At 42.7% G+C, this 14,184-nt stretch overlaps 1 protein-coding gene across 1 annotated transcript; it reads right to left on the bottom strand.

Annotated features, from left to right (window-relative positions):
• Nucleotides 1-88: 88 nt before the first annotated feature.
• pgap3 (post-GPI attachment to proteins phospholipase 3) lies at nt 89-12,749 on the bottom strand. Its single transcript, XM_021565445.2, has 8 exons — nt 12,163-12,749; nt 11,450-11,547; nt 4,412-4,564; nt 4,138-4,200; nt 3,313-3,374; nt 2,832-2,968; nt 2,409-2,613; nt 89-2,075 (listed from the first exon to the last, which is right to left on the bottom strand). Exons 1-8 carry the CDS (start codon nt 12,374-12,376, stop codon nt 2,012-2,014), a joined length of 996 nt encoding a protein of 331 aa, XP_021421120.1. The 5' UTR covers nt 12,377-12,749; the 3' UTR covers nt 89-2,011.
• Between the last annotated feature and the right edge of the window lie 1,435 nt (nt 12,750-14,184).

Raw genomic sequence — 14,184 nt, forward strand, 5'->3', positions numbered from 1 at the left:
TTAGCTTCCAGTGAACTAAAATAACTTCCACAGTGACTAAAGCAAAGGGTTGACTCGCCTTGTTTTGGATTCAGACAATATCATAAGGTGAATGTCAATGGTTTATAAAAAGCACATGGGGAACAAAATAATAAAGCAAATAATATGATTCAGAACAAAACTGTTTTTAATCTAAGTCCTCTGTTACTATTCCTGAAACCCTCTTCCCCCACATATCACTTCCTCTGGCTTTCAGTGAAGCCACACACAGGGGGTCTCTCATATATATATATATATATTAGCTCTCTCAGCAATAACAGAACCTTGAGGAGAGGCATGAGCGACACATACTCTTCATTGTTCACATGCTCACATACAAAGGCGTGGACAGAATTTAGAATGCACACACACGGTTACATGCATACAAAGTGCACATAACTATGGCACAGCAAACACATGGAAAGAGGCATACTTTGTATGAATTCAAGCTATTACAATTTAGTTGCCAAATGTTTAGTTCTAGAGAGCAACATAGGAAAGGCAGATGGTTAAATGTGGCAAAGGAAATGGTAATAAGTTACCAAGCCTACAGATTGTGTAATGGACATACACAAACAACAAAATGACAAGGCAGGGTGTTACATACATGTAAGGCAAAAGTGGAGAGAAAACATTCTCCAGAGTGGTGTGGTAGCATCTCAGCATCGAGTAGTGTGTGATATTGAGACCATGGGTGCAATGCATCCAAACACATCCAAAACTGGGGGCGGGGCACACAGTAAACCAGGTGTCAGTCACCCCCTGTGTCTGACCCTCACTTGTTAAGTACAATAGGTTCACTGCACAGTACACTCCCCCTGCCCACAACTCTATACTTCTATCCTATTGTCCTGCTCCCATCTCTCCTTTTCCCCCCCCCCCTCACACAGAAAGGCAATCAAGGTGAATTAAAATAAGACTTCCATTAAATGATAACACACCCCCACAAAAAAAAAAATAAAGTGATCATAACCGAGAAAACCAATCAACACAATGTCAAATAAATCCTAAATGGCAACAAATACAAATACTCACTTGAAAATCCATTTTAAAAGAATATCAACTAAAAGAAGCAGCAATGGAAATAGCATAGGCGCAAAAATAAAGGTGAGATGGCGAGAGAGAGAAAAAAAGTCAGCTGGAATGGCCTCCAAACATACTCCCTGGTCCCCTTCCCCCACACTCCAGAACAATATGCTGGCACCCCCACCCTGACAGCGGGCACCTCTCTCCCTGTGTATGTAAGGCCACTTTTGGCACAGACAGACTTGGGCACATGCAGTGTTGTGCCGAGAGTGGATTCCACTTATGGGTGGTAGTGGAGCCATCTGGTGGCTGCAGCTTCTATAATGTAAACTTAAACCGTGACCTCATGGACAAGAGGGTTATGTTAATTAGGGCACACCGTTTCTCATTGGACAAGTTCAGATGGAACCTCTCCGTTTTAGACTACTTTCTTCCGTTTCGTGCCTATTGAACATGACCCAGGAATGAAGGCCCGTTTTTGATCACTTTCAAAATGTCTGCCCGATTTTGACACAGCTAATGTGTTCCGTGCCTGTTATGGGACTAACTAAGAGGCCTTCAATCAAATCGATATGCATGCGTACGATTGCCGGTGGATACCCAATGTGCATTGAGTCTACTGTGTAAATGTCCAGGATTCTATGAATCAATATAGTATTTAGATCAAGTTTGATGACAAAGGGGCCTTATTTCTCACTCTATACAAGGCAAAGCTTACTGAATGCAAACATCATTCAAGTCAAGAAAAATCTCATGTGAAAAATAAATACTCCAAATAATTTCAACAACCCCCCAAAAAACATGAAACGGTCAACAACAACAAAAAAGTCTATACTTTGATGGAATTCATAGATGCGCAGGTGCTGTGCAGGTAGCCATGGCGACTGAGCTCCACCCCATTCTGGTGTCCGGCTGCCTTGATTGGTGAGTGAGGAAAGAGGTGGGGTTAAGTGGTGACGAGCTCCTGCTACTCCAGTTTCACACCAGTCTTCTCTGTGTTGAGTAGATGGAGACTGTCGTCTATCAAGAAACTGTCGAGGGGAAGAAAAAAAAAAAAGAGACAAAGTTGGTTTTGGAATAGAGGTGCAAAACAAATGCAAGCCTAGATGTTGGATGATGGTTGTGTAAAGGTTGAGGGGAAGCTATTGAAAGGTTTCAAGTGCTGTCCTTTTATGGATTATCCACGAGGACTACTTTTGGAGTAGGAAGAACATGAGTGAGCTCTGTTTATAGCTTTCAAAAACATGAAAAAGTGCTCTGTAGAGTAAGTGGGAGCAAGTATCCATTACAATGAGCCTGTCCTCCCCATTTCTCTATCTATCAGCTTCCACTGGAATAGATCGATAGACAAGAGGTATACGTGCCTGTAAAAGAGGAAATGCACAGGCACAGTGCTGAGGTGCCAGACTGCATGGGCATCCAGGACCCAGAACAGCGGCGGGAAGTCGAGCAACTCCAGCAGGGCCAGGCCATGGAGCAGCACCACCACCACGCCACACTTCCACCAGTAGGGCAGTGTCCGCCGGTTCTGCCAGCACCAACACAGCCACCACAGCAGGTTCACTATGCCTGTGGGAGGGACAGGGAACAGGAGGTGGTGGAGAGAGGCGGGAATGAGGAGAGAGAGGGAGGAGGGGGTAGAGGATAGTGTGGTAGGGAAAACGAAAGAGATTGAGACTGACCGCAAGCAGGGAAATGCTAAAGTGAATGTTACCATGGGAACAATTGACTAGAATTAAATATTTGTATTTTTTGCTTGTTATGGATTAAGGTACGGTTAAGCGTACCTATGGTGGCGTTGGCAGCCATGTTGTAACCATAGTCGAAGCTGACGAAGGTCAGGTAAGACACGTGGGAGGTGAAGGCCAGGATGAGCAGAACCCCTACCATGCTGGACACCCCCGGCCTCTTCAGCCCCAACGTCCTGGGGAGATATAAGGGTCAATGTCATATCATACACTGTCCTAAAATAGAACCACACAGAGGTTAATAATCACCTTTCATATTTTCCTTGTGTTTACGAGCCATCTATTAACAAACCCAGGAATAAAGCACTTTATGGAAGGAAATATTTGTTGCCAACCGCAACAGCTATGTATGTATATTAACATAAGATAAAACATAAATATTATCACTCACGGCTTATTGAGGTCGATTCTATACTGATGCAGTTTGTCTTTGTCAATGATCCTTCAGTGTTTTTACCGTATGTCATAGGGGTTAATCAACAATATTTCTTGAGGAAAAAAAGCCTGTTTTTAAACTTACCTCACACAGCATAAGTAGATGGAGTAGAGGATGACAGCAGATGCACAGAAGTAGTCCATTTTCTTGAAGAAAGGTAAATACAAACAAATTGGCAAATATATATTTTGCTTATAAAACGGTTAGTTCTGCCCAACAACAAAAAACAGTGAAGAGATCACCCTCGACATCAAGGGATTGGTGATGAGGTGTTAGTTATTGACAACAATCCATGGCAAATGCCTGTTAACAGTTCCATCCGAATTATTACGCTGCATCCTAATTCATGAATTGAAAAGTGTTCATAGAAAATAAATAGGTTGTTTTCAACTCGTGAATTGAACACCACAAAATTGGTGACTGGTAGAGAGAGGTCTATCTGAATCGGACTGATGTAATCTGAGGATCATACATTTTAATGGCAGCACAAGACGACAATGTCATTAGACCCTAGAGTTTGGTTCATCTGATTAGCTAATTGCCTGTTTGTTATAAAAGATTGAGTGGAAGCTTTCTCTTGTCCTGGCAGATGGTTTGGCATTGAATGAATCACACTGTAGCTTAAAGTATGTTCTAGCTACCCGCAAATCCAAACTGATTGTCAGGGTTGGGGCTTTTATTCCATCCAAATTTCACTCAATTGAGAAAAGAAACTGCATTTCTATTGAGAAATGTGTCCAATTCAACAGGAATTGATTTCTACCCTGGTTTCTCAACGTATGCTATGTGTCACAGATGGCTATACCCTAATTGTAACACATGCTGTATTAACCACTTGCTGTATGAAGGTTAGGTAGGTTATGATTATTAGGCTGATTATGATTATTAGGTTATGGTTTTGACCATTACCTCGGTGAGATAGGTGTCCCGGGTGTGGAACACTGTGGACCAGAACCAAGCATTGAGAGAAACCTGAAAAAAAAGAGAACTTATTAAAAAAACAAGTTTACATAAGTATATTTTAATATGAATAAGCAAAAAAGGTTAAGTTAAGTTTCTGAAAAGTTATGTACACTCAAATGCACACATTACAATGTATAGGAAAATGCTACAATGGTGTAAGTCTTGGTGGACCTCTGTCTTACACACGACACACTCACGAAACAAACACAGTCAAACACACCAGAGAGAAGGCGGTGATGGTGTAGTACATAGGGCTCTGGCGTGGCACAGAGCTGCGGTAGCGCAGCAGCATCAGAAGGCAGGCCAGGCCGTTGAGCAGAGAGGCCAGAGCAGATGCTGGCTCCTCAAAGCACAGGAACCGCGCAAATGGCCACTGTAGAAGAGAGCAGGACAAAGAAGGAAAGAGTGAGACAAAATAGAGTGAGTGACTCCTAGTCTTTCATTATCCCCATATATATAGCCTAGTGGTTCATTTCTAAACCTTTCCTTGAGTACCCCCAAATCGTTCCACTAATTTGATATATTGCAGTACTAGCGCACCTTATCCAACTAATCAAGGACTTGAACCACTTAAATTAGCAGGGCTAATACTGATTAAGGGCTGCTAGTTAAATAAAACACACACAACATACACTACCGTTCAAAAGTTTGGGCTCACTAAGAAATGTCCTTGTTTTTGAAAGAAAAGCACATTTTTTGTCCATTAAAATAACATCAAATTGATCAGAAATACAGTGTAGACATTGTCAATGTTGTAAATGACTATTGTAGCTGGAAACAGCAGATTTTTTATGGAATATCTACATAGGCGTATAGAGGCCCATTATCAGTAACCGGCACATTGTGTTAGCTAATCCAAGTTTATAATTTAAAAAAGGCTAATTGATCATTAGAAAACCCTTTTGCAATTATGTGAGCACAGCTGAAAACTGTTGTTCTGATTAAAGAAGCAATAAAACCGGCCTTCTTTAGACTAGTTGAGTACCTGGAGGTTCAGCATTTGTGGGTTTGATTAAAGGTTCAAGATGGCCAGAAACAAAGACCTTTCTTCTGAAACTCGTACGTCAATTCTTGAAATCTGAGAAATGAAGGCTATTCCATGTGAGAAATTGCCAAGAAACTGAAGATCTCGTACAATGCTGTGTACTACTCCCTTCACAGAACAGTGCAAGGCTCCGGTACACAACTGAGCAAGAGGACAAGTACATTAGTGTGTCTAGTTTGAGAAACAGACGCCTCACAAGTGGCAGCTTTATTAAATAGTACCCGCAAAACACCAGTCTCAACGTCAACAGTGAAGAGGCGACTCTGGGATGCTGGCCATTCTCCCTCAGCAGCCTCCTATGATTGATACACTATCCAAAATGTAATTAATAACTTCACCATGCTCAAAGGGATATTCAATTTCTGCTTTTTAATTTTTTATTACCCATGTGAGGCATTGGAAAACCTCCCTGGACTTTGTCATTGAATCTGTGCTTGAAATTCACTGCTCAACTGAGTGACCTTACAGATAATTGCATGTGTGGGGTACAGAGATGGGGTAGTCATTCAAAAATTATGTTAAACACCATTATTGCACACATAGTTAGTCCTTGCAACTTATTAACTGACATGTTAAGCACATTTTTACTCCTGAAGTTATTTAGGCTTGCCATAAAAAAAGGGTTTGAATACTTATTGACTTAAGAAATATCAGCTTTTCATTTTTTATTAATTTCGGCAGAAATTATGAGTTAAATTGGTTCTTTATTTTTTTTCGCTGTAGAAAGACGCAAACAAAACGTGGAGCTTGCCAGTCGAGTGATGCTAGCCTCTTGTAACTACCCATCCCGGATCCGGGAGCGTTGTTATCAACTGACACTAATTAGCATAACGCAACGGACATAAATATTACTAGAAAATATTCATATTCATGAAATCACAAGTGAAGTATTTGAAACACAGCTTAGCCTTTTGTTAATCACCCTGTCATCTCAGATTTAGAAAATATGCTTTCAGCCAAAGCAAGACAAGCATTTGTGTAAGTTTATCGCTAGCCTAGCATAGCATTAGGCCTAGCAGGCATTATGCCCAGCAGGCAACCTGGTTACAAAAATCAGAAAAGCAATCGAATTAAATCGTTTACCTTTTGTGAGTGAAAACATCTGAAGCTCATCAGACTCCCAGTTAGATAGCAAATGTTCCTTTTTTCCGAAAATATTATTTTTGTAGCCAAAATAACTCCGTTAGTTCTTCACGTTTGGCTGAGAATTCGACCGGGAATTGCAGTCACGACAACCCCCGAAAAATATTCAAAATTAGCTCCATAATAAATCGACAGAAACATGGCAAACGTTGTTTATCAATCCTCAAGGTGTTTTTCAAATATCTATTTGATAAAATACCACCTGGGACAGATGCTTTCTTAGTAGGAAAGAGAGAAACAATGGCCGCATTTGTGTGTTACGCACAAAACACTAAGAGACTCCAGCTGACCACTGACACAATGTTGACGTTCAGGCTCATTTTTCAAAATAAAAGCCTGAAACTATGTATTGTGACACTAGACACATTAGGGAAGCCATAGAAAATGAATCTGGTTGATATCTCATTCACTGCTCAATAGGAACGCAGCGCTTTCTAAATCAGAGTCCCTTCCTGATTGGATTTTTCTCAGACTTTCGCCTGCAATATCAGTTCTGTTATACTCACAGACAATATTTTTACAGTTTTGGAAACTTTAGTGTTTCCTATCCTAAGATGTCAATTATATGCATATTCTAGCATCTGGTCCTGACAAAATAGCCCGTTTACTTTGGGAACGTTATTTTTCCAAAAATGAAAATAGTGCCCCCTAGAGTCAACAGGCTAGCTAGCCTTTGATGTCATGGCCACGAGTGCCTCGAGGGATAGGAAGAGTTTCGCTGCGGGAGAAACTGAAGTTAGCGTGAGTTAAAAGAAAGGGAAAAAAGGGTCTGGGAGTAAGGGACTGTCTGAAAAGTGTGAGAATGAAAAATAAACCGAACATTTCTGCATTGATTGGAAATATAGGGACATTTGATAAATCTGTGGAACAATGGAGTTCTTACACAAAACGTTTTGAGTTCTTTGTGTTGTCAAATGGAATTAAAGCAGAAGTCGTTGTGCCAACATGTTTGACTGTTATGGGAGGAAAAACATTCAATCTACTACCCAGCCTAGTAACGCTTGAAAAACCTGGTGATAAATAACATGATGAAATTGTGGCTACCTTAAAAGGACATTCTCCCAAACCACTGATGATCGCAGAGAGATTCCAGTTTCATAAGAGAAATCAAGAGGAGGGGGAATCAATCTCACAGTTTGTGGCTGTATTGAAACAATTATCTGAACACTGAATTTGGCCGATCAATGAGCGACACTATACATGATAGTGTGTGGCATGCGCAGCGAGGCAATTCAGAAACGCCTTTTGACCGAGAGTAACTTAACATTGCAGAAGGCAATAGAAGTGAGTACGTCAATGGAAATGGCAAATAAAGACGCACAACAGCATAAGGTGTCTACGTGGTTAAAAAACAAGGCAGGGGGTGGCAACCCATGCTATCGCTGTGGGAAACCAGGTCACCAAGCAGAGGAGTGTTGGTGCAAAGACAGACTGCAGAAGTTGTGGAAAAAAGGGTCACATCGAACATGCGTGTAAAAACAAAAAGACAATCAAACAAAAGTACTGAACAAAGGAAAAGCGACTTCAGGAAGTACATAAAATGGAGCACACAGAGGATGAACAAAGTGATACCCTGTCTGAAGAGGAAGAATTTTTGCATGTTTTGTCCCTTTCAGACAAAGAGCTATTGACCAGATACTGAGCGGACTCACTGGGGTCCAATGTTACCTCGATGATCAACTCATCACCGGCAAAGACGAGCAGGAGCACCTGAGAAACCTGAACGCTACACTACAGAGATTAGAGTACGGTCTGAGGGTCCGGAAGGACAAATGCGAGTATGAGTACCTCTGTTGAGTATCTGGGCCACGTCATCGACAGTTCGGGGCTCCACAAGGCGCCATCGAAGGTGAAGGCCGTTGCGGAAGCTCCATCCCCACAGAACGTGAGTCAGCTGAGATCATTCTTAGGACTACTGACATACTACGCAAAGTTTGTGCCAAACCTAGCTAACATGTTAAAGCCACTACATTAACTTTTTAACAAAACCAAACAGTGGAAGTGGACAGACAGACGTGAGGAGGCCTTCAAGAAAGTGAAAACAGCCTTAGCTCAGTCAGAGGCCCTAACCCACTTCAACCCCAACTTGCCATTACAGTTGGCATGTGATGCATCGCCTTATGGCGTTGGTGCCGTTGTCTCACACATCATGCCATCAGGTGAAGAAAGGCCAATTGCTTTTGCATCATGGACCTTAAGTAAAGCCGAGAGCAATTATGCACAGATAGAGTGAAGCACTCGCCATTGTGTTTGGGGTTAAGAAATTTAATCAGTTTCTGTTCGGCCGACGATTCACACTGCTGACGGACCATAGACCCCTCACCTCCATCTTTGGTCCCCACACCGGCATTCCGTCGCTTGCAGACAGCCACATGCAGCGATGGGCGTTATTGTTATCTGCTCACCAGTACGATATCAAGTACAGAAGGTCTGAGCAGCACTGCAATGCAGACGGCCTCTCAAGGCTTCCCTTACCTGTCGCACACACTGAGCACTCCCAGGCTGAAATCTTCTACTTCAAGGAAGTGACAAACGCCCCAGTTACATCTGTCCAAGTGAAAAGGTTCACCCACACTGATCCAGTGATGTCTGAGGTCATGGACATTGTCACTCGTGGAAAAGGAGAAATCCGGACAGCCTACAACCTTACCTAGTGAGGAGAAACGAGCTCACAGTTCAGTTTGGATGCTTGCTATGGGGTTTTTGAGTCATCATAACGCCGCCACTGAGAAGGCAGGTGCCTGAAGAACTCCATTCAGGGCACTGTGGCATGGTGTGAATGAAGGAGATTGCACGCAGCTACTTTTGATGGCCAGGTCTGGATGCAGCTATCGAAGACAAGGTCAAGTCATGTTCTGCATGTCAAAAGATGAGGAACCTACCTCAGCTAGCGCTACTACACCCATGGGACTTCCCAGAGGAGCCTTGGCAGCGAGTCCACAGACTATGCAGGCCCACTGGAGGATCGTATGTTCTTAGTCGTAGTTGACACACACAGCAAATGGCCTGAGGTCACAGTGATGAAGAGCACCTCAGCAGAGAGAACCATCGAAGAGCTACGGTCAATCTTCAGTCGCTTTGGCTTGCCAACGCAACTCGTTAGTGATAATGGCCCCCAACTGGTGTCTGAAGAGTTCCGGTCATTCACGGAAGCAAATGGAATTCAGCACATCCAGTCAGCGCCGTATCACCCTGCAACGAACGGCCTCGCTGAAAGGTTTGTCCAAACGATAAAGTCTAAACACCTTCCTGTTAACCTACAGAAACACTCCCCACGCTACAACCAAAGTGGCACCCGCGTCAGCCATGATGAAAAGACAGCATCGCACGCGACTCGACATCCTGAGACCTCCAAAGATGAGACAGGTTGTACAGAAACAACAGAGAGCACAGGTGGAGACAGAGCAAAGCAAAAGACAGAAGCTTTACATACCCTACATTACTCATCTCATATGTATATACTGTACTCGATACCATCTACTGCATCTTGCCTATGCCTTCTGTACCATCACTCATTCATATATCTTTATGTACATATTCTTTATCCCTTTACACTTGTGTGTATAAGGTAGTAGTTTTGGAATTGTTAGGTTAGATTACTCGTTGGTTATTACTGCATTGTCGGAACTAGAAGCACAAGCATTTCGCTACACTCGCATTAACATCTGCTAACCATGTGTATGTGACAAATAAATTTGATTTGGAGAGAGAGTTCTTGCTCAGAACTACTGCAAAGGTCCAAAGTGGATACCAGCCACAGTGGTTGCACAAACAGGGCCTGTGTCCTACACAGTTCACACACCGGAAAACATAATCTGGAGGAGACACGTAGATCAACTGTTGCCAGGAACCAACCTCAGAGATGACTCATGTCAAGTGACAAACCAAGATCAGCTACTGGAGACCTACCATGACTACGACCTATCACTTGAACATCCACTGCAGCAACCTACAAATGTGGAAAATGCTCCAGACTCACCTGAACCAGCCAGAGTGCCTACTCAGGGTACCTTTTGCACCCGAGTCTGGGCATACACCATCACCACTCACTCAGAGATAATGTTACTGTAGACTCACCTGTATGTCGTCATTACCCTGCAAGAGAAAGACGACCCCCTGACAAGTTGACTATTTAGTTCAGACTAACCTCCGACATTGGGGCAGAATACACCCCTGGGTTAAGTCTGGGGACTGAGGCAAGTCTACCCTCTATCCCTAGTTTAGAAAAGGTTATTCTGAAAAGATCATTTATTTACATTAAGAGAACTTATATTAAAAAGAAAACAATAGGCAAAACAGTGAATATTTACTTTTTCCTTACGAGTGATTAAAGGCAAAGGGGGAGGAATATGTTGTGTATTGATATTCTAGGTTTGTCCCTTTAGGGCACCTGTAACCCCTTGCTTACCTACGTTGAAATGTTCTTCCTGTGAAACGCATTAAACAATGCCCACGTTAATTTCTACTCCCATCTCATGTCCTGTCCTTATATTAGTTGTATAAGTAATACAGTGTGCTATACAACAGAAATCTCTAATATAAGTCAAATAATTTGATAGGTACCTGGGGCTGAGTCAGTAATAAATCTGTGGAACAGTTGAATTAATATTACCCTTTTCTCTACAGATAGCCAGCCTAGCTGCTTAAATTGCTTCAGTACAATTCTCACCAGCTTGTTTTGATTGGTCTGTAGCTTATTCTTTAGATGTTTGGGTCTGCTGGTTAACCATGATGTGCACACAATCAAAAGTGACACTGAACTAGCACACCTGCCAGAGTCCTTAGGGTGTCACTATCCAAATATTTGGATGTCCCAAGCTAGGAATTTAAATTTTTTGGTTTAACATTGTTAAAACCTTCAGGACCAGTCTCACCGTTTAGGTACCTATTCAGTTCACACTCATGGTAACTCACCTCAGATTTTGTGCCCACTTTGACACTAAAACCGAGGGATTCGGTTTTTCTAAGATGCAGAAAAAGGTTGTTATCCGAAAGCCATTTATTGACACTGGATAACTCTGCACTAAGGATCTCACGGTAAGGTTGACCATAGAATGCATAGAACCATACCTTTCCATGGAACTGTGGGATGCTGTAGCCTTCAGCCTGGTAAAGTCCCACTGTTTGCCACATGCACTGGTACCGGCAGTCATCACGACACGTCCAGCCTGGACAAGGGACAGAAAGTTGGAGACAAATACATGTAGTAAAGAGAGCACACACAACTAAATAAAATGGGCAGTGTTCAAATACAACAGCCTATGGGTTCACTCTTCTTTTTTACTCTGCACTTGCTTAGCAAAGAACTCCAACTTTCTGTCCCTTGTGATCGTTCCTGACAATCTACAGCAGTAAGCCAACTTATCTGATGGAACACAACACCATAATGTTCATTGAGAGTCTGTAGTTAATTGATTTGACAGAAGCCAAATGGGCTACGGCTTGTTGCATCACAAATAATTCATTAGCAGCACCAATTCAAATGCTCAACTGGCTTCAAAACTTCACGCAGTACCTCGTGCAGTGATCACCAAAATGGAACACTGTCTGTCTGAGTATACGAACAGCTAACCAATGCAGAACAGCCAAACATGCATTTAAATGACAGCAATATGCATTTTAAGCATTTCTCATTTCCACACTGATAACGAAATTGGTTAGCTAGCTACGATATCAGTGGATGCTGCTCTAGTAGTAACGTTAGATGGCTGGCGACTGGTTCCCCAGCGCGAGCTAGCTGGTTTTTAAACTTCCAGAACGTGGCAGCGGCAGAAAACCCTCACCTGTCAGCGCCATGTAAGGCGCCTGTGTAGACTGAAAACCTCTGAGCCGAGCTCCGGTGCAGTTGGTCCGGACACATTGCGTGACACAGTCTTGGTAAACTGGCTCCTTGTCGCCTTGGGAGGCATTCACAGCAGTCGCGGTGAGCAGGAGAAGAGCGACGATTGCCAGGGCAGAGTATATGACAGCTGTGCAGGGGGGCAGTGGCGAGGCCATGGTCGTAGAGTTGGCACGGGGTAGCGACCGCAGCGAAATTTCATGTCACCCAGAGCCGACAACAAAAGGCCCAGCTTTCCATACCCAGATCACCAGAACGTCATTCCACCTGCGGTAGTTGAGTAGGTCCCGAAGTGTCTTTGCGGATCACTGCCCTATGGGTCCACTATGCACTGCTGTACTTTTCACCCCGCTCCTGTCGTGCAGTTTTCCAAATTCCGGACCAGGAAGTGTGAATAAACATGCGCACTGCGCATGCCGGTGGTTGATAACGAAAAAAAGACTCGAGTCAAAGATTATTTTTTCTAACTAAACCAAGAGACCATAGCAGGTCGTTTCCAATAGGAGCAAATGAGTCATAGTGGGCAGAGCCAAGCATGAGTTCCTATTGGCGTGACATCTGCATTTTTCCGTTAGGGAACGCCTACTTTAAAGTGCTCTATTCGTCTTTGCGCACCTTCAAAACAACGCGATATTTTCAAAATCTACTGTTCATAACAGATTTTGGTTTTGGGAATATTAAACTGCCTCGAGATCAAATGTTTCATCGATGAGAACATGCGCAGAATGTCGGCCCAAATCCATTTCGATTCATCTTCTACCACTTCGGCTTCCTCTCACTACCATATTGTGTAGTGAGTGGAAATGCAAGCGGATGCTTCACATTTATACATCTGTCTCATTGTTCTATCTGTGCTAAAATACCACAGAATGAGTAATAATACTCGTAAAATTTAGCGGTCAAATAGGGAAATGGTTCCAATCGTTTTTCACCGTGGTAAAATTGGTTTGAGTTTCGATATTCGCCATACATTCGGACCTTCAAACTTCAATAGGTCGCGAACGATTTCAACTACATACCTCAGGGTTGGCTCTTTATGAAGGAAAAAAAAAAGGTGTACGGTGTTGCACAGGTCTTATTTTCCCGATTCCACCCCGAGTTTCAATCACAAGGCAAAGGTGTAGGCAGCCTGGCACAGTCAATGCAACTATACTGAGCAAAAATATAAACGCAACAATTTCAAAGATGTTACTGAGTTACAGTTCATATAAGGTAAACAGTCAATTTAAATACTTGTATTAGGACCTGCAGCCATGGGTGGGCCTGGGAGGGCATAGGCCCACACACTGGAGAGCCAGGCCCAGCCAATCATAATTTGTTTTTTCCCACAAATGGGATTTTTACAGACAGGAACCCCACCCAACCAAATTCTCTATAATGACGTTGGAGGCAACTTATGGTAGAGGAACTAACATTCAATTATCAAATCAAATTTTATTTGTCACATACACATGGTTAGCAGATGTTAATGCGAGTGTAGCGAAATGCTTGTGCTTCTAGTTCCGACAATGCAGTAATAACCAACGAGTAATCTAACCTAACAATTCCAAAACTACTACCTTATACACACAAGTGTAAAGGGATAAAGAATATGTACATAAATATATATGAATGAGTGATGGTACAGAAGGGCATAGGCAAGATGCAGTAGATGGTATCGAGTACAGTATATACATATGGGCAGCACCCACTGGGCAGTTTACCGAGGGCTAATTTTGCACGCCCAATTTTTCAGTTTTTGATTTGTTAAAAAAGTTTGAAATATCCAATAAATGTCGTTCCACTTCATGATTGTGTCCCACTTGTTGTTGATTCTTCACAAAAAAATACAGTTTTATATCTTTATGTTTGAAGCCTGAAATGTGGCAAAAGGTCGCAAAGTTCAAGGGGGCCGAATACTTTCGCAAGGCACTGTAAGTGAGGAATGGGGAAGAAGAGAAGGAATCGGAGGCAGGGAGGGAGATGG

This window comes from Oncorhynchus mykiss, chromosome 16 (genome assembly GCF_013265735.2).
Source record: "Oncorhynchus mykiss isolate Arlee chromosome 16, USDA_OmykA_1.1, whole genome shotgun sequence".
NCBI classification, from domain to species: domain Eukaryota; kingdom Metazoa; phylum Chordata; class Actinopteri; order Salmoniformes; family Salmonidae; genus Oncorhynchus; species Oncorhynchus mykiss.